This window comes from Carcharodon carcharias, chromosome 5, assembly GCF_017639515.1.
Source record: "Carcharodon carcharias isolate sCarCar2 chromosome 5, sCarCar2.pri, whole genome shotgun sequence".
Classification (NCBI taxonomy): domain Eukaryota; kingdom Metazoa; phylum Chordata; class Chondrichthyes; order Lamniformes; family Lamnidae; genus Carcharodon; species Carcharodon carcharias.
In genome coordinates, this window is record NC_054471.1 from 14,871,868 (window position 1) to 14,891,505 (window position 19,638).

General features: G+C 44.5%; 1 protein-coding gene across 4 annotated transcripts in view; it reads left to right on the forward strand.

Annotated features, from left to right (window-relative positions):
* Nucleotides 1-19,638, forward strand: part of tjap1 (tight junction associated protein 1 (peripheral)) — a 443,700-nt gene that overhangs the window by 226,322 nt on the left and 197,740 nt on the right. For all 4 annotated transcript variants that reach the window (XM_041188727.1, XM_041188728.1, XM_041188731.1 and 1 more), the window contains one exon: nt 15,936-16,097. In XM_041188727.1, the coding sequence (XP_041044661.1) occupies nt 15,936-16,097 (162 nt within the window). The remainder of the gene's footprint in view (nt 1-15,935; nt 16,098-19,638) is intronic.

The following is a 19,638-nucleotide window of genomic DNA, read 5'->3' on the forward strand; positions in this document are numbered from 1 at the left end:
TATCAGGATGGAGGACTGTGAAATGTTATAGGAAGAAAGAGGAGGTACTAGTGGGGTTAGCAGCCTTAAAAATGGATAAATCTGCAGGTTCAGATGAGATGTATTCCAAGCTGTTGAGGGAGACAAGGAACCAGGTATCAGTGATTCTGGCAGTAATTTTCAAACCCCCTCTGGCCAGAGGTGAGGTGCCAGAGGACTGGAGGACTGCTAATGATGTCCCACTATTAAAAAAAGGGAGGAAGGGATAGACCAGGAAATTACAGGCCAGTCAGTCTAACCTTGGTGGTGGGGAAGTTACGGGAAAGAATTCTGAGGGACAGAATATATCTACACTTGGAAAGATACAGATTAACCAGGGACAGTCAGCATGGGTTTGTTAGGGGAAGGTCGTGTTTGACAAATTTGATTGAATTTTTTGAGGAGGTAACCAGGAGTGTTGATGAGGGTGATGCATTTGATGTGGCCTACAAGGACTTTAGCAAGGCTTTTGATAAGGTCCCTCATGGCAGACTGGCTAAGAAAGTAAGAGCCCATGGAATCCAAGGCAAAGTGGCATGTTGGATCCAATATTGACTGAGGGGCAGGAAGCAGAGGGATGTTTCTGTGACTGGAAGCCTGTTTCTAGTGGGCTTCCGCTGGGCTCGGTGCTGGGGCCCTTGCTGTTTGTGGTGCACATAAATGTAAGGGGTATGATCAAGAAGTTCACAGATGACATGAAAATTGGGAGGGTGGTGAATAGTGAGGAGGATAGCCGTAAACTGCAGGAGGATATCAAAGGACGGGTCAGGTGGACAGAGCAGTGGCAAATGGAATTCAACCTGGAAAAGTGTGAGGTAATGCACTTGGGGAGGGCTAACAAGGCAAGAGATTACATTATGAATGGTAGGACCCTGGAAAGTATTGAAGATCAGAGGGACTTTAGTGTGCACATTCACAGATCCCTGAAGGCAGCAGGGCAGGTAGATAAGGTGGTTAAGAAGGCATATGGGATACTTGCCTTTATTAGCTGAGGCATAGAATACAAGAACAGCGAGGTTATGCTGGAACTGTATAAAACACTGGTTCGGCCACAACTGGAGTACTGCATGCAGTTCTGGTCACCACATTATAGAAAGAATGTGATTGTACTGGAGAGGATGCAGAGCAGATTTACCAGGATGTTGCCTGGGCTGGAGGGGCTGAGCTATGAGGAAAGATTGGATAGGCTGGGGTTGTTTTCCGTGGAGCAGTGGAAGTTGAGAGGGGACCTGAGAGAGGCGTATAAGATTATGAAGAGCATAGATAGGGTGGATAGGAAGGCATTTTTTCCCTTACTGGAAGTGTTAACTTTCCACCTCTCTCCCCTCCAAGAGGCTTCTTAAAACTTGCCTCTTTAACCCTAACATCCATGTAGATTGGTGTTAAATTTTGTTCAATAACACTCCTGTTAATAACCAGGGGACATAGATTTAAGACAAGAGGTGGAAGGCTCAGAGAGGTCTTGAGGACAAATTTTTTCACCCAGAGGGTGGTGAGAGTCTGGAACTCATTGCCTGAAAGGGTGGTTGAGTCAGAAACACTCGTAACATTTAAGAAGTATTTAGATATTCACTTTTGTTGCCACAGCCTCCAGGGCTATGGGCCAAGCGCTGGAAAATGGGGATGAGTGTAGTCAGATCTTTGTTAACTAGTGTGGGCACGATGGGCCGAATGGCCTCCTTCTGTACTGTAAATGTCTGAGTCAAAACCGTTGAGATAGCATGGCCGTTTCTCTTGTGGTTTTGGTTAGCCTGGCAAGTACCATCTGCTGTATCATAACGCAGGCAAAATAGAAACGGAGGTGATAGGTTTAGTACACTAGTAATGGAGAATCTCAGAACAAAATGTGGAATCTGTTTGGGTGGAGCTAAGAATCAGCAAGGGACAGCAAACATTGGTAGGATAAGAGCAAAAAACTGCAGATGCTGGAAATCCAAAACAAAAACAAAAATAGCTGGAAAAACTCAGCAGGTCTGACAACATCTACGGAGAGGAATACAGTTAATGTTTCGAGTCTGTATGACTCTTCATCAGAACTAAGGAAAAATAGAAAAGAGGTGAAATATAAGCTGGTTGAAGGTGGGGGTGGGGGGGTGGGACAGGTAGAGCTGGATAGAGGGCCAGTGATAGGTGGAGGCAAAGAAGAGATTGCCAAAGATGTCATAGACAAAAGGACAAAGGGGTGTTGATGGTGATGATGTTAGCTAAGAAATGTGTTAATGGTGACATTAAGGGTAGAAAGCAGGACAAGCAAGAGACAGTGCTAGTGGGGTTGTGGTCGGAGGAAAGGATCAAAATAGGCTAAAAGGTAGAGAGAAAACAATGGATGGAAATACATTTAAAAATAATGGAAATAGGTGGGAAAAGAAAAATATATCTAAATTATTGGAAAAAGGGGGATCGGAAAGTGGGTGGGGATGGAGGAGAGAGGTCGTGATCTAAAGTTGTTGAACTCAATATTAAGTCCGGAAGGCTGTAAAGTGCCCAGTCGGAAGATGAGGTGCTGTTCCTCCAGTTTGCGTTGAGCTTCACTGGAACATTGCAGCAGGCCAAGGACGGACATGCGGACATGAGAGTAGGGTGGAGTGTTGAAATAGCAAGCGACAGGGAGGTCTGGGTCATGCTTGAAGACAGACTGAAGGTGTTCCGCACAGCGGTCACCCAGTCTGCGTTTGGTCTCTCCAATATAGAGGAAACCGTATTGGGAGCAGCGACTGCAGTAGACTAAATTGAGGGAAGTGCAAGTGCAATGCTGTTTCACTTGAAAGGAGTGTTTGGGCCCTTGGACGGTGTGGAGAGGGGAAGTAAAGGGGCATGTGTTGCACCTTCTGCGGTTGCATGAGAAAGTGCCATGGGAGGGGTTGAGGAGTAGGGGGTGATGGAGGAATGGACCAGGGTGTCCCGGAGGGAACGATCCCTGCGGAATGCTGCCGGGGGGGGGGTGAAGGGAAGATGTGTTTGGTGGTGGCATCATGCTGGAGTTGGCGGAAATGGCGGAGGATGATCCTTTGAATGCGGAGGCTGGTGTTGTGATAAGTGAGGACAAGGAGGACCCTATCATGGTTCTGGGAGGGAGAGGAAGGTGTGAGTGCGGATGCGCGGGAGATGGGCCGGACACGGTTGAGGGCCCTGTCAACCACCGTGGGTGGAAAACCTCGGTTAAGGAAGAAGGAAGACATGTCAGAGGAACTGTTTTGGAAAGCGGCATCATCAGAACAGATGTGACGGAGGCGAAGGAACTGAGAGAACGGGATGGAGTCCTTACAGGAAGCGGGGTGCAAGGAGCTGTAGTCGAGGTAGCTGTGGGAGTCAGTAGGCTTGTAATGAATATTGGTGGACAGTCTATCACCAGAAATTGAGACAGAGAGGTCAACGAAGGGAAGGGAAGTGTCAGAGATGGACCATGTGAAAATGATGGAGGGGTGGAAATTGGAAGCAAAATTAATACATTTTTCCAGGTCCAGACAAGAGCATGAAGCAACACCGAAGCAGTCATCGATATAGCGGAGAAAGAGTTGTGGGAGGGGGCCTGAGTAGGACTGAAACAAGGAATGTTCCACATACCCCATAAAGAGACAGGCATAACTGGGGCTCATGTGGGTACCCATAGCCACACCTTTTATTTGGAGGAAGTGAGACGAGTTTAAGGAGAAGTTGTTCAGTGAGAGAACAAGTTCAGCCAGACAGAGGAGAGTGGTGGTGGATGGGCATTGTTCGGACCTCTGTTCGAGGAAGAAGCGGAGAGCCCTCAGACCATCCCAGTGGGGGATGGAGGTGTAGAGAGATTGGACGTCCATGGTAAAGAGGAGACGATTGGGGCCATGGAACTGGAAATTGTTGATATGATGTAGGGTGTCAGAGGAATCACGGATGTAGGTGGGATGAGACTGGACAAGGGGAAAGAGAATGGAGCCAAGATAGCAAGAAATGAGTTCCATGAGGCAGGAACAGACTGACAGAATCAGTCTGCCGGGACAGTTCTGTTTGTGGATTTTGGGTAGGAGGTAGAAGCGGGCTGTCTGATGTCGGCAGACTGAGGTCGGAAGCTGTGGAGGGAAGATCTCCAGAGTAGATGAAGTCAGTGACAGCCCTAGAAACAATGGCTTGATGTTCAATGGTTATATTTCACCTCTTTTCTATTCTTCCTTAGTTCTGGTGAAGAGTCATACGGATTCGAAACGTTAACTGTATTCCTCTCCACAGATGCTGTCAGACCTGCTGAGTTTTTCCAAACATTGGTAGGAGTTGTTCGTAGGCCACCAAACAGTAGTGATAGTGTGTGGCGTGCTATTAATCAGGAGATTAGAGAAGCATGTAGCATGGGTAATACATTGATCATGGATGACTTCAAGCTGCATATAGCTAATCAGTAATGCTGTGAAGTACAAGTTTCTTTAATGTGTTAGGGACGGCTTTCTAGAGCAGTATATTGAGGAACCAACTAGAGAACAGGCTAAAAGCAAATTGTATCCCTCTCCGCAGATGCTTCAGACCTGTTGAGTTTTTCCAGGTGGTCTTGTTTTTGTTCTAGAGAACAGGCTATATTAGATCTAGCATTATGGAAATAGAAAGGGCTAATTAATAATCTTGTCATAAAGGGGCCTTTATGGGTGAGTGACCATAATATGATCGAATGTTACATTACGTTTAAAAGTGAGATGGTTCATTCTGAAGCCAGGGCGTTAAATTTGAACAAAGGGAGTTATTAAGGTATGAGGGGTTAATTGGCTGAGATGGATTGGGAAAATACATTAAAAGGTATGATAGTACAAAGGCAATGGATAATCTTTAAAGAATTATTACATAGTTTACAGCAAGTATACATTCCTTCAAGGCACAAAAACCCAAAAAAGAAAAATCAGTCAACCATAGCTAACAAAGGAAGTTAAGGATTGTCTAAGATTAAAGGAAAAGGCCTATAAAGTTTCCAGAAATAGTAGTAAACCTGAGGATTGGGAGGATTTTAGAACATAGCAAAGGAGGATCAAGTAACTGATAAAGAAAGGGAGAATAGAATATGAATGTAAACTAGCAAAGAACATAAGGGGCAGAATTTTCTGTGTGACATGCGGGGGGACAGGCCCCACATGTCAGCGCGTAAAATGACACACGATGACGTTGGGCAAGCGCCCCGACTTCACCACACGCCATTGCAATATTTCGTTGCGTGGGTGCACGATGAAGTGTGACACGAGCCCGCCATTAATGGGCTAGTGAAGGACCTTAACTCGGCAATCAACCCCGATTTTCAGGCGCCCGTGCGATCTTTGGGGGGACAGTCCTCAAAGGCTAAGGCTACCTGCTGGGTTAAATGCCCAACACCAACATGGTACTCACCCTTCCAGAGCGCAATACATTATTGAAGCGCTTGAGGCACTGGATCCAGGTGCGCCGCACCACATCGCAGGAGCTCACCACCTCCACCACCACCTCCCAGGCACGCTTCATCATGTAGGGGGCCCTCCTCCTCCCTTCTTGGGGAAACAGCATCTCCTGCATTGCTGCCACTTCCTCGACAAGGACAGGAAGGCAGTCATCAGAAAAGCAAGGGGCACATTGGCTCTCCGCTGGCCAACCTTGCAGCCTGCTCTGCTCCTGGGCCAGATCCTGCAGCTTGACCTCCTCCACTGGTCTTCCCTCAACATTGGCCTGCTGTGCAGACCCCCTGCAGTACCACCTGCAGTTGACCATAGTGAACAGCCTAAAGGAGGCTGCCAGGCCTTTTTTTAAGCAGACTGCTGGGTTACCATTGGACCCGGTGGTCTGTACACGCCCACCACAAGCTTCAGACTCCTGCTCTCCACGGGATGTGAAATGCGCTGGGTGGGCCTTAATTGGCCTGCCTGCGCAAAATGGCGGCACTGCCCCAATTGCTGGCGGCGATCGGATTTGTGGCCACCCAAATCAGCACTTGCTCCGCCCGCCCACCTAATGGTAAATTTTGGCCAAGGTCCCTTAAGGTAGCGGGACAGGTGGATAAGCTGGTTAAGAAGGCATATGGGATATTTGCCTTTATTAGCTGAGGCATAGAATATAAGAACGGGGAGGCTATGCTGGAACTGTATAAAATGCTGGCTAGGCCATAGGAAGGATGTGATTGCACGAGAGAGAGAGAGAGAGTACAGAGGAGATTTACCAGGATGTTGCCTGGGCTGGAGAGTTTGTTATGAGGAGAGATTGGATAGATTAGGGTTATTTTCCCTGGAGCAGAGGAGATTGAAGAGGGACATGATTGAGGTGTATAAAATTATGAGGGGCATAGATAGATAGGAAAGAACTTTTCCCCTTGATAGAGGGATCAATAACCAGGGGGCATAGATTTAAGGTAAGGGGCAGGAGGTTCAGAGGGGATGTGAGGAAGAATTTTTTCACCCAGAGGGTGGTTGGTATCTGGAACTCACTGCCTGAAAGGGCGGTAGAGGCACATACCCTCATAACCTTTAAGAAGTATTTGGATGTGCATTTGCAATGCCATGGCATACAAGGCTATGGGCCTAGTGCTGGAAATTGGGATTAGAGTAGTTAGGTACTTGTTTGACTGGTGTGGACTCGATGGGCCGAAGGGACTTTTTCTGTGCTGTAGATCTCTATGACTCTATAAAAACAGAATGCAAAAGCTTCTAAAGGTATGTAAAAAGGCTGAGACAAATGTGGTCCGTTACAGGCAGAGTCAGAAGACTTTATAATGGGGAATAGAGAAATATCAGAGAAGCTCAATGATTACCCTGTATTCATAGAGGAAGATGCATGAAATCTCCCTGAATCTGAGATCCAAGAAACGAGGGAGAATGAGGAATTGAAGGAAATTAGTAAGAAGGCTGTATTGGAGAAATTAGTGGGACTGAAAGCTGATAATTCCCTGGGACCTGAAATTCTCCATCCCAGAATGTTGAAAGAGGTAGCTATGGAGATAGTAGATTCATTGGTGATCATCTTCTAAAATTCTACAAATTCTGGAACAGTTCCTGCAGATTGGAAGACAGCAAATGTTACTCCACTATTTAAGAAGGGAGAGAGAGAGAAAACAGGGAACGACAGACCTGTTAGCCTTACAACAGTATAGGGAAAGTGCTAGAATCTAATATAAAGGATGTGATAAACGAACACGTGGATAATAATGATCTGATTGGGCATAGTCAACAAGGATTTACAAATGGAAATCATGTTTAACAAACCTGTTGGAGTTTTTTGAGGATGTTACTGACAGAATTGATAAAGGGGAGTTGGTGGACGTCGTACACTTTTAGATTTTCAGAAGGCTTTTGATAAAGTCCCCCACAGGAGGTTGGTTAATAAAATTAAAGCACCATAGGATAGGAGGTAATATGTTGGCATGGATTAAGGATTGGTGAACAGGCAGAAAACAGAGAGTAGGAATGAACAGGTCATTCTCACGTTGGCAGGCTGTGACTATTGGGGCACCGCGAGGATCAGTACTTGGGCCCCATCTGTACACAATATCTATCAATCATTTGGATGTGGGGACCAAATGTAACATTTGCAAGTTCGTAGATGACACAAAGCTAGGTGGGAATGTGAGTTGTGAGGAAGATGTAAAGTGGCTACAGAAGGATTTGGACAGACTTCGTGAATGGGCAACAACTTGGCAAGTGGAATATGTGGAAAAATGTGAGGTTATCCTATCCACTTGGATAGGAGGAACAGATTTGCAGAGTATTTCTTAAATGGTAAGAGATTAGAAAGTGTAGATGTACAAAGGGATCTGGGTGTCCTTGTCAATATGTCACTGAAAGTTAAGATGCAGGTGCAGCAGGCAATTAGGAGGGTTAATGGAATGTTAGCCTTTATCGTAAGAGGATTTGAGTATTGGAGTAACGAAGCCTTGCTTCAATTGTGTAGAAGGCTGCAGCTGGAGTGCTGTGTGCAGTTTTGGTCCCCTTACCTTAGAAAGGATATTATTGCCTTAGAGGAAGTGCAACAAAAGTTCACCAGACTTGTTCCCCGGATGGTGCGACTGTCCTATGAAGAGAGACTGGGGAAGCCAGGCCTATATTCTGTAGAGTTTTGAAGAATAAGAGGTGATCTCACTGAAACTTACAAAATACTTAAAGGGATAGACAGGATAGATGCAGGTAAGATGTTTCCTCTCACTGGGGAGTTTAGAACCAGGGGACACGATTTCAAAATAAGGGGGAAGCCACTTAGGACTGAGGTGAGGAGAATTTTTTTACTCGAGGGTTGTGAATCTTTGGAATTCTCTACCCCAAGGGCTGTGGGAGCTCGGTCATATGTTTAAAGCAGAGATTGACAGATTTCTAAATATCAATGATGTAAAGGGATATGGGGATAGAGGGAAAAAGCATTGAAGTAGATGATGAGACATATTATATAGAATGGTGGAGCAGGCTGGATGGGCTGAATGGCCAACTCTTGTTCCAATATTCCTAAGGACTTTGGATTTTTAGGCCAAATACACTTATACATGAGATCAACTAATACTCAAGTACATGTGGTATATCAAAAATATATAAAACAGTCATAGTCTCAAGTTAAGGGCTCAGCAATTTAAGACTGAGATAAAAAATATCTTCAGAGGGCTGTGACTCTGGAATTCTCTATCCCAGAGGACTGTGGACTGTTTCTTCAAAGAAACTGTATTGCAGTTAATGTCAATGTATATTCCCTTGAAGGGTAAACATAGGACAAATAAATCCAGAGTGCCCTGGATGGCAAGAGAGATTCAAGTGACGATGAAAAGAAGTGCACGTACGACAGATGTCAGGTAGAAAATACGATGGAGAATCGGGCTGAATATAGAAGGACCAGAGGGGAAGTGACAAAACCAATAAGAAAAGCAAGGATAGAACATGAAAGTAGACTGAATCCCAAAGCCTTCTCTAAGCATATAAAAAAAATAAAAGTGTGGTAATAGAAAGAGTTGGGCTGATTAGGGATAAAAAAGGAGACATGCACGTTGAGGCAGGAGAAGTAGCGGAGGTATTAAACAAGTACTTTGCAACTGTCGTTACAAAGGAAGAAGATGTACCCAGTCCAAGGTGAGACAGGAGGTAACCGGTACACTAGAAGAATTTACAGTTGAGAAGGAGGAGATATCAGAAAGGCTGCCTTTACTGAAAATTGATAAGATACCAGGACTAGATGAGGTGCATCCAAAGGTACTGAGCGATGTAAGAATGGAAATTGCAGAGGCACTAGTGATAATCTTCCAGTCTCCCTTCGACACAGGAGAGGTGCCAGAGAACTGGAGAACTGTGAATGTTACATCCTTGTTCAAAAAGGGTTGCAAGGATAAAGCTGGCAACTACAGACTGGTCAGTTTGACTTCAGTGGTAGGAAAACTTCTGGAAACTATAGTTCAGGACAAAATCAACAGTCACTTAGACAAATGCAGGATAATTAAGGAAAGCCAGCATGGATTCATTAAGGGAAAGTCATGTTTAACTAACTTGCTGGAGTTTTTTGAGGAGATAACAGAGAGGGTTGATAAAGGAAATACTGATAATGTGGTGTATATGGATTTTTAAAAGGCATTTGATACAGTGCGACACAACAGACTTGTGAGCAAAATTCTAAGTCGTAGACGAAAAGGGAAAGTAGGCACTTGGATAAGAAATTGGCTGAGTGACTGGAAACAGTGTAGTGATTTGGAGAAAAGAAGGCAGAGAGGAGACTTGACTTAGGCATTCAAGATACTGAGGGGTATGGACAAAGTAAAAAGTGAGAAACTGTTCCCACTCCAGAGAGCATCAAGAACTAGAGAGCACAAATTGAAAAGAGTGGCAAAAGGAGTAAAAGTGACATAAGGAAAAATGTTTTCATCCAGAGGGTGGTTGGAATCTGGAACTGGTGGAGGCAGGTTTGATTGAGGTATTTGAGGGAATTGGATTGCTCTCTGAAAAGAAAGAATGTGCAGGGTCACTGGGATACAGCAGGAGAATGGGACTTGATGGAAAGCTCTTTCAGAAAGCCAATGCAGAATTGATGGGCTGAATGGACTCCTTCTGCACTGTAAAGATTCTGTGATTCTGTGGCTGCTCAGTTGTTGAATTTATTTTGGGACTGACAGCGACATGTGATAGATTTTTTGACACTCAAGGAATCAAGGAATTATGGAAATAGGTGGAAAAGTGTAGTTGAGGTTCAAGATCAACCATAATTTATTGAAAGGTGAAACAGGCTTGGAGGCCATATGGTTTACTCCTGTTTCTTTATGTTGTTATGTTTCCCTATGTTAGCCACCTAACTATTCCATGTGGTAACATGTTCCATGTTCTAGCCATGCTCTGGCTAAAGTAGTTTCTCCTAAATTCCCTATTAAATTTATTAGTGACTATCTTATACTTTTGACCCCTACTTCTAGTCTCCCCCAGAGGTGGAATCCTCTTCCATATGCTTAACCTATCAAGTCCTTTCATAATAAAGACCTCAAGGTCACCCCCCAGTTCTCTTTTTAGTAGAGGAAAGAGCTCCAGCCAGTTCAACCCTTCCTGAGGATTATAATCTTTCAATTCTCGTACCATTCTCGCAAACTTGATGAATGGGGGAGGGTGATAAGACAGAGGTCATGGTACATGTTGGTACCAATGACATAGGTAGAAAGAGGGATGAGGTCTTGCATCAAGAATTCAGGGAGTTAGGCAGTAGACTGAAAAGCAAGACTTCTCAGGTTGTAATCTCTGGATTACTCCCAGTGCCACGTGCTAGTGAGCACAGAAATAGGAGAATAGCGCAGATGAATACATGGCTTAAGAGTTGTTGCAGGAGGGAGGGTTTTAGATTCCTGGATCACTGGGACCGTTTCTGGGGAAGGTGGGACCTGTACAAGTGGAACGGTCTACATCTGAACCAGAGCGGGACTAACATCCTTGTGGGCAGGTTTGCGAGTGCTGTTGGGAGGAGTTTAAACTAATTTGGCAGGGGGAGGGGACACGATGTTGGCAGAATAAGGACACACCATAATATAGTAAAGCAATCAAGTCAGAGGGAGTACAGTTGCATTAAGTAAGGCAAGGCTGGATGGCCTCTACTTTAATGCCAGGAGTATTACAGGTAAAACGGATGAGTTAAGGTTGAGGATTGACACGTGGAATTGTGATATAGGAGCCATCACTGAGACATGGTTGAAGGAGGAGCAGGATTGGCAGCTCAACATTCCGGGATATAGAATCTTCAGGCGAGACAGGGGAGGGGGTAAAAGAGGAGGAGGCATTGCATTATTAGTTAAGGAGTCAGTTACTGCAGTAAGGAGAGATGATATCTTGGAGGGGGCATTGAATGAAGTTTTGTGGGTAGCGCTTAGGAATAAAAAAGGGGCAGCCACATTGTTAGGTGTTTATTATGGGCTCCAGATAGTCAGTGGGAAAATGAGGAGCAAATATTTGCACAATTTGCGGAGGTGTGTAAAAACAATAACAATAGTGTAATTATATTAGGTGATTTCAACTTTCCCAACATTAATTGGGATAGACATAGTGATAAGGGCTTGGATGGAGTGGATTTCTTGAAATGTGTACAGGAGAACTTTTTAGGTCAATATGTAGAGGGTCCAACAAGGGACGGCGCAGTGCTGTACTGAATTCTCGGGAATGAAGCCGGACAGGTGGCTGAGGTGGTGGTGGGGGAGCATTTTAGTGATAGTGACCACAACATGGTACAATTTAAGCTTATTACGGACAAAGAAATAGACAAGTTGCAAAAAAATGTTTTGGACTGGGGGAGAGCGGATTTTAGTAAGATAAGGCAGGATCTGGCCAAGGTAGACTGGGAACAGCTACTTGTGGGGAAATCTACAGAGGAACAGTGGGGTGGGGGCATTCAAAAAGGAAATGGAGAGGGTACAGGCTCAACATGTTCCCTCTAGGGTGATAGGAAGGAGTAACAAGCTCAGAGAACCATGGATGAGCAGAAATTTTCAGGATATGATGAGAAGGAACAGAGAGGCTTTTAGCAGGTACATGGGGAGCAAATCAGCAGAGGCATTAGTGGAGTACAGAAAGTGCAGGGTGGAGTTTAAGAAAGCAATTAGGAGAGCACAGATGGGATATGAAGAAGCTCTGGCTGGTAAAGGTAAGGAAAATCCTAAGATATTCTATAAGTATATCAATGGGAAGAGGATAATCAGGGAAAGAGTAGGGCCCATAAGGGTCCAAGGGGGCAGTCTATGGCTGGAGCCAGAGGACATCGGTCGAGTGTTGAACGAATACTTCACATCCATCTTCACCCAAGAGAATGAGGATGAAGGTATGGAACTCAGGGAAAGGGACTGCGAGGTTCTTGAGCAAATTGATATAGAGAATGACAAGGTATTGGAGGTGTTGGCAGGCTTAAAAGTGGACAAATCTCCAGGTCCAGATGATTTGTGTCCCAGACTGCTGAGGGAGGCAAGGGAGAAGATTGCAGGGGCTCTGACCCAAATTTTTAATTCCTGTCTGGTCCTTTGACAAGGTCCCACATGGGAGGCTTATAAAGAAGGCAAATGCACATGGGATACAGGGTAATTTGATAAGGTGGATTCAAAATTGGCTTAGCCGTACGAGACAGAGGGTTATGACAGAAGGCTGCTTTAGTGACTGGAAGCTGGTGTCCAGTGGTGTACCACAAGGATCTGTGTTGGGTCCCCTATTATTTGTCATTTGTATAAACGACATAGATGAGAATGTGGGGGGTAGGATTAGTAAGTTTGCGGATGATATAACGATTGGCCAGGTGGTTAAGGTGAAGTTTAGTGTCTTGGTCTACAGGAAGATATAGACGGGATAGTCAAACGGGCAGATAAGTGGCAGATAGAATTTAACCCTGAAAAGTGTGAGGTGATACACTTTGGAAGGAGTAATTTGACAAATAAGTATTCAATGAACGGCATGACACTAGGAAGTTCTGAGGAACAAAGGGACCTTGGCGTGTATGTCCATAGATCTCTGAAGGCGGAGGGGCATGTTAGTGGGGTGCTGAAAAAGGCATATGGGACACTTGCCTTTATCAATCGAGGCATAGATTACAAAAGGTAGGGAGATCATGTTGGAGTTGTATAGAACCTTGGTGAGGCCACAGCTGGTGTACTGAGTGCAGTTCTGGTCGCTGCATTATAGGAAGGATGTGATTGCACTAGAGGAGGTGCAGGGGAGATTCATCAGGATGTTGCCTGGGATGAAACATTTAAGTTATGAAGAAAGGTTGGATAGACTTGAGTTGTTTTTGTTGGAGCAGAGAAGACTGAGGGGAGACCTGATCGAGGTGTACAGGATTATGAGGGGCATGGACAGGGTGGATAGGGAGCAGCTGTTCCCCTTAGTTGAAGGGTCAGTCACGAGGGGACACAAGTTCAAGGTGAGGGGCAGGAGGTTTCGGGGGTATGTGAGGAAAAACCTTTTTAACCAGAGGATGGTATGCGCTGCCTGGGAGGGTGGTGGAGGCAGGTTGCCTCAGGTCCTTTAAAAAGTACCTGGATGAGCACTTGGAAGGTCATAACATTCAAGGCTATGGGCCAAGTGCTGGTAAATGGGATTAGTTAGGTAGGTCAGGTGTTTCTCACGTGTCGGTGCAGACTCGATGGGCTGAAGGGCCTCTTCTGCACTGTGTGATTCTGTGAACCTTCTCCAGTGTCTCAATATCTTTTTTATAATCAGGAGACCAAAATTTTTCAGTCCTCCAAATGTAGCCTGACCAAGGTTCTATAAATGTGTAACCGTAACTTCTCTGCTTTTCAATTGTATTCCTTTAGGAGTGAATGCCAGTCTTTTGTTCTGGCTAGAGTTCTGAATTTTGTGCATGAAGTCGAATACCAGAAGGCTAGTGGTCTACCAGACCAAAAAAAGTCTCTGCACACATTGGTTGGCTCACCCGCTATCCGTACCACACCCCAGACCCCACCCACCATCCCACACATATGCAAAGCTCGCCTTGCAAGCCATAACGTACAGCGGGTGGGCTAAACAAGAGCTGCGCGTGACTTCCGCCTCTCACAGTAACACAGTATCATTACAATGCAGAAGGAGGCTATTCGGCCCTTCGAGTCTGCATTGGCTCTCTGAAAGAACATTCCACCTAGCCCCACTCCCCTGCCTTATCTCCATAAACTTGCACATTCTCTCTTTTCAAATAGGAATCCAATTCCCTTTTGAATACCTCAATTGAACCTGTCTCCACCACCCTTTCAGGAAGTTTGTTCCAGACTCCAACCACCCTCTGAGTGAAAGCATTTTCCCTCGCATTAAATTTACTCCATTTGCCAATTATTTTGAATCTGTGCCCTCTAGTTCTTGATGTTCTCTTGAGTGGGAACAATTTCTCACTATTTACCCTGCCCAAACCCCTCAGGATCTCGAATACCTCGACCAAGTCTCCTCTCAGTCTTCTTTTCTCCAAGAGTCCGAACAGTCCCAACCTCTCCAATCTATCCTCACAGTTCTTCATCCTGGGAATCATTCTTGTGAATCTTCTCTGACCTCTCTCCAGTGCCTTCACATCTTTCCTCAAGTATGGTGCTCAAAACTGGATGCAGTACTCCAGATGAGGCCTAACTATTGGTCTCCTTTCCAAAGGAAGGATGTAAATGCTTTGGAAGCAGTTGAGAGAAGGTTTACTGGATTAATACCTGCAATGGGCAGGTTGTTTTATGAGGAAAGGTTGGGCAGGCTAGGCTTGTATCTGCTGGAATGTAGAAGAGTAGGAGGTGACTTAATTTAAACATATTAGATCCTGATGAGTCTTGACAGGGTGGATGTGAAGAGGATGTTTCCTCTTGTGGGAGAATCTAGAACTAGGGGTCACTGTTTAAAAATAAGGGGTTGCCCAGTTAAGGCAGAGACAAAGAAAATTTTTTCTCTGAGCATTGTGAGTCTTTGGAATTCTTTTCCTGAAAAGGTGTTGGAAGCAGAATCTTTGAACATTTTTAATGCAGAGTCTATTTGATAAGCAAGAGATGAAAGGTTATTGGGGGCAGACGCGAATGTGGAGTTGAAGTTATAATCAGATCAGCCATGATCTTATTGAATGGCAGAGCAGGCTCCTAATTCATATGTTTGTATGTACATCAGGGGTCGCCCCTCCTAAGATCATACCACCCCCTTGTGCCTCCCTGCCCAGCCTCCAAAACCCACCCCACTCACCACCTCCTCAGGGAGTCGGCCCTCTCCCTGCCCAAAAAAGCCGACTGACTTACCTGTCTCTGGTGTCCATGACATTTCTTTCAAGGGCCTCCTTGCTGTCCCAGCAATGCCTACTATTCTCTCTAGTGCTGCTGAGACTGCAAGAGCTACCGGCCTACCAGATTGGCCGGCAGCTCTGGAAGGCGGCACTTCCTTCCACTGAGAGTCGGAAGTCCGACCCTCAGCTTGTTAAGGCTTCCCATGTCGCTAAGGCTAGCCTTTTTTAAAGGTGGTTAGTTTCCAACTGACCTTTCAACTGTGAGTGGTGAACAGTACACCCACCACCCCCAAACTTCCCCCTGTTAAATTCAGCCTGGAGTATTTTACTGTACTTGAATTCATTTACCCTATAAATAAATATGGCTCCTGGTTTTAGTTTGTATGTGTTGTGCTCTAATGGCATTCAATTTGAATGCATTAGGAGAACATGATGTGCATCCTGCATGATTTCCAGTAATCAAAACAGCATTTACAGAGTTAATTCTGTTCCATTCAGTATATGTGAGTGCAACTTGCAGTTCATAATCTTGTATTGAAATTGCCTCTGTTGTTTTCTTTCCATTTCCTTGTCCAAGAAGTCCCAACCTCCTCTGAGGCAACTTGGCTTTGAAGCTGCATCTTTCTTCAGTTGTCCTGTATCCCCTCATGACATATCCATTAAACTGCTGACTAGCTGTTCTCCCAAGTATATGCTGTTCTGCTATTCTGGCAAATGATGTTTCTTTTACGTGCCATGTTATATTTACAAATAAGTCCCTTAAGTACTTTTAACATTTTTTTTTAAAACAGGCAATTGCAGCAGCAGAATGAAGAGTTGCGTCGAAAGCTGACTCACAGCACACAAAAGTTGGAAATTATGGAGACTGACTTTGAATCCAGTCGACATTACCTTGAAGCAGAGCTGAGCCATGCCCGAGAAGAGATGGACAAACTAAAAGACAAATTCCGCAGGTTAGAAGCTCAAATGGTGGCACTCCACAATGTCTTGGTGATATTTTTATACACTGCTCTGCACAAACTAACATTCAAACACACATTAGCAATGTCAATGGGAATTTTTTTTTGTTGTTCAGACTTTTGTTTTTGAAAAATATGTTGCTTGCCTAAATTTTAAACTGAAAGATTCTCATGAGTATTACGTGGACAAGAATAACAAAAGGTTAGACTTTCTGGACGGTTTACTCTAACAAGACTGTGCTTGGTTACTCAAACAATACAGTTCTTTGGTAGTTATAAAAGTGTCTAACTTGAGCTTGACTTGGTGTGCTTATCAATGTATTTCTGTAGTCCTGTATTGTAACATTCACCTGCAGTACTTGACTTAATATTACACTGATGCAAACTGTTTCAGATAGAAAAAAAGTTAATTGTGTTTTTATCTGCTGTACCATCAGATCAGATTTTTTTTTAGAAGATTTTAACTTTCTCCCCCTTTTGTTTGCATTGATTCATTCAGCAATGAATGGAGGCAGCTCAGAGATGAGCCACAATAGTGATCCCTGCATTAGAGGATTCAACAGTAAGAAAGGACTGGGATTTTAGGCTATCGCTTCATATCTCTAACCTCCCTCAGCTCCACAAACTCTTACCCGAGGCAAAGTGACTGAAGGTGTCACTGACATGATATCAAGCGGCATTTGCTTACTGACGCTTAGTTTGGGTTCTGCCAGGGCCACTCAGTTCCTGATCTCATTACAGCCTTGGTTCAAACATGGGCAAAAGAGCTGAACTCCAGAGGTGAGATAAGAGTGACAGCTCTTGACATCAAGACAGCATTTGATTAAGTGTGACATCAGGGAGCCTTGGCAAAACTGGAGACAATGGGAATCATAGGGAAAACTCTCCACTGGTTGGAGTCATACCTAGCACAAAGGAAGATGGTTGTGGTTGTTGGAGATCATTCATCTCAGCTCCAGGACATCACTGCAGGAGTTCCTCAGGGTAGTGTCCTAGGCCCAACCATCCTCAGCTGCTTCATCAATGATCTTCCTTCTACCATAAGGTCAGAAGTAGGGACACTCGCTGATGATTGTACAATGTTCAGCATCATTCACGACTCCTCAGATACAGAAGCGGTCCGTGCCCATATATAGTAAGACCTGGGCAATATTTGGGCTTGGGTTGATAAGTGGCAAGTAACATTTGCACCATGCAAGTGCTAGGCAATGATCATCTCCCCTTGACATTCAATGGCAGAATCCCTCACTATCAACACCCTGAGGGTTATTATTAACCAGAAACTGAACTGGACCAGCCATGCAAATGTTGTTATAAGAGCAAGTCAGAGGCTAGGGATCCTGCAGCAAGTAACTCGATTCTTGACTCCCCAAAGCCTGTCCACCATTTACAAGACACAAGTCAGGAATGTGGTAGAATATTCTCCACCTGCCTGGATGAGTGTAGCTCCCACAACACTCAAGAAGCTTGACATCATCCAGGACAAAGCAGCCCACTTGATTGGCACCACATCCACAAACATTCACTCCCTCCACCACTGACCCACAGTAGCAGCAGTGTGTACAATCTCCAGGATGCACTTTAGAAGCTCACCAAGGTTAATTCAACAGCACCTTCCAAACCTGCAACCACTACCATCTAGAAGGACAAGGGCAGCAGATACCATGGGAACACTACCACCTGCAAATTTACCTCCAAGCCACTCTCCATCCTGACTTGGAACACTATCATCATTCCTTCACTGTCACTGGGTCAAAATCCTAGAGCTCCCTCCCTAACAGCACTTGGGCGTTCCTACACCACATGGACTGCAGCAGTTCAGGAAGGCAGTTCACCACCACCTTCTCAAGGGTAGTTAGGGATGGGCAGTAAATGCTGGCCTAGACAGCAATGCCCACATCCTGTGAAAGAATTTTAATAAGAGCCTATACCCACTCTGGAGCATTCCAATTAGTCCCATTTTCCCGTTTTATACCATAGCCATGAACGTTTATTTCCTTCAAGTGCCCATCTAATTTCCTTTTTGAAATCATTCATCATCTCTGCCACCACCACCATTGTAGGCAGTGAGTTTAATGTCACTACTGCTCACTATGTAAAAAAAAAAAAGTTGTTCTTGACTTCCCCCACCTCCCTCCATCTCTTACCTAAAACCTTAAATCTGTGTTTCCTATTCTTTGCACCAGTTTCAGTTATTGGGAACAATTTGTCTTTGTTTACCTTATCTGAACTTTTCATAATCTTGTCAATCTCAATCAAATCTCTCCTTAATCTTCTTTGCTCCAAGGATAAGCCCAGCTTCCCCAATCTACCCTTGGAGCTGAAACCCTTCATCCCTGGAACCATTTTAGTCAAGAACATGCTGGTTAAGTAAGTTCTTATGAACACATTTCAGAAATTGCTCACCCTCCCTTCCCTTTACTCTAACACTGTCCCAATCGATATTTGGGTAATTGAAGCCCCCCCCCCCCCCGCCCATTGTTACTACGCTATAATTTGCACATCTCTGTGATTTCTCTGCAGATTTATTCCTCTATCACTGTTTGGAGGCCTGTAAAATGCCCCAATATTGCCTGTCTTTCCAACTCTACAACGTCTTCCCTAATCATTACTGAAACCTCTCCTTTTTTCCTTCCCCATCTTTTCTGAACACTTTGCATCTTTGAATATCAAGCATCCAGTTCTCACCATTTTTAAGCCATGTTTCCATTCTTGCCATATAACGTATTCCCACACTGTTATTTGTGCTTGTAGCACACTTTGTGCATTTACATACTTGCATTGGGACCCTGTTTTTGTATTCCCTGTAGCCTTTAGACTGCTTCTATCTAATATAGAACTACTCCCTTCTCTAGTACTAGTCCATATTTCTCACTCATATGCACCTTATTACTCTTCTATACCTCTAGATGCTGGTGCCCGTTCTCCTGCCATTAGTTTCGAACCCTCCCCAACCACACTAGTGTAGCCTGCCACAAGGATATTGATCCCAGTCCTTTTGAGGTGCAACCCTGAAATAATTGGAATGATGATTGGATCAAGTCATGAATTCTTCTACATTGGCAAACCTAAGATAGGTTGGATGACTTTCTTCATCTTTTTTTAATCCGCCAACGTTTCACAGTCTCAGAGAGCAATAAAATGAATGACGAGTTAATCTGTGGTCATGGTGGAGAGAATGTTGGCCAGTTGACCAGGAGAATTCTGTACTCTTGTTTTAAGTAAGGTCATGTGACCTTTAATAGCTACTTAAACGGACAAGTGGGGCTTCACTTTATCACCTCAATGAAATTACATTGCCTTGTTAATGCAGCAATCCCTCAGTACTACACTGAAGATTCAGCAGGTACTGTCTACTCATGTCCTGGACTGGGGCTTGAGCCCAAAATTTGATTGCATTGAGAAGACCGTTACTCAGTGAAGATAGTATACAATATGAGTTGTTTTTATTTATTTTAGTTGTCCCAACTAAGGTCACCCCTCACCCCTGTGTTTACATTGGTTCCTATGTTTGCACTATTTTTGTTCTGACTCA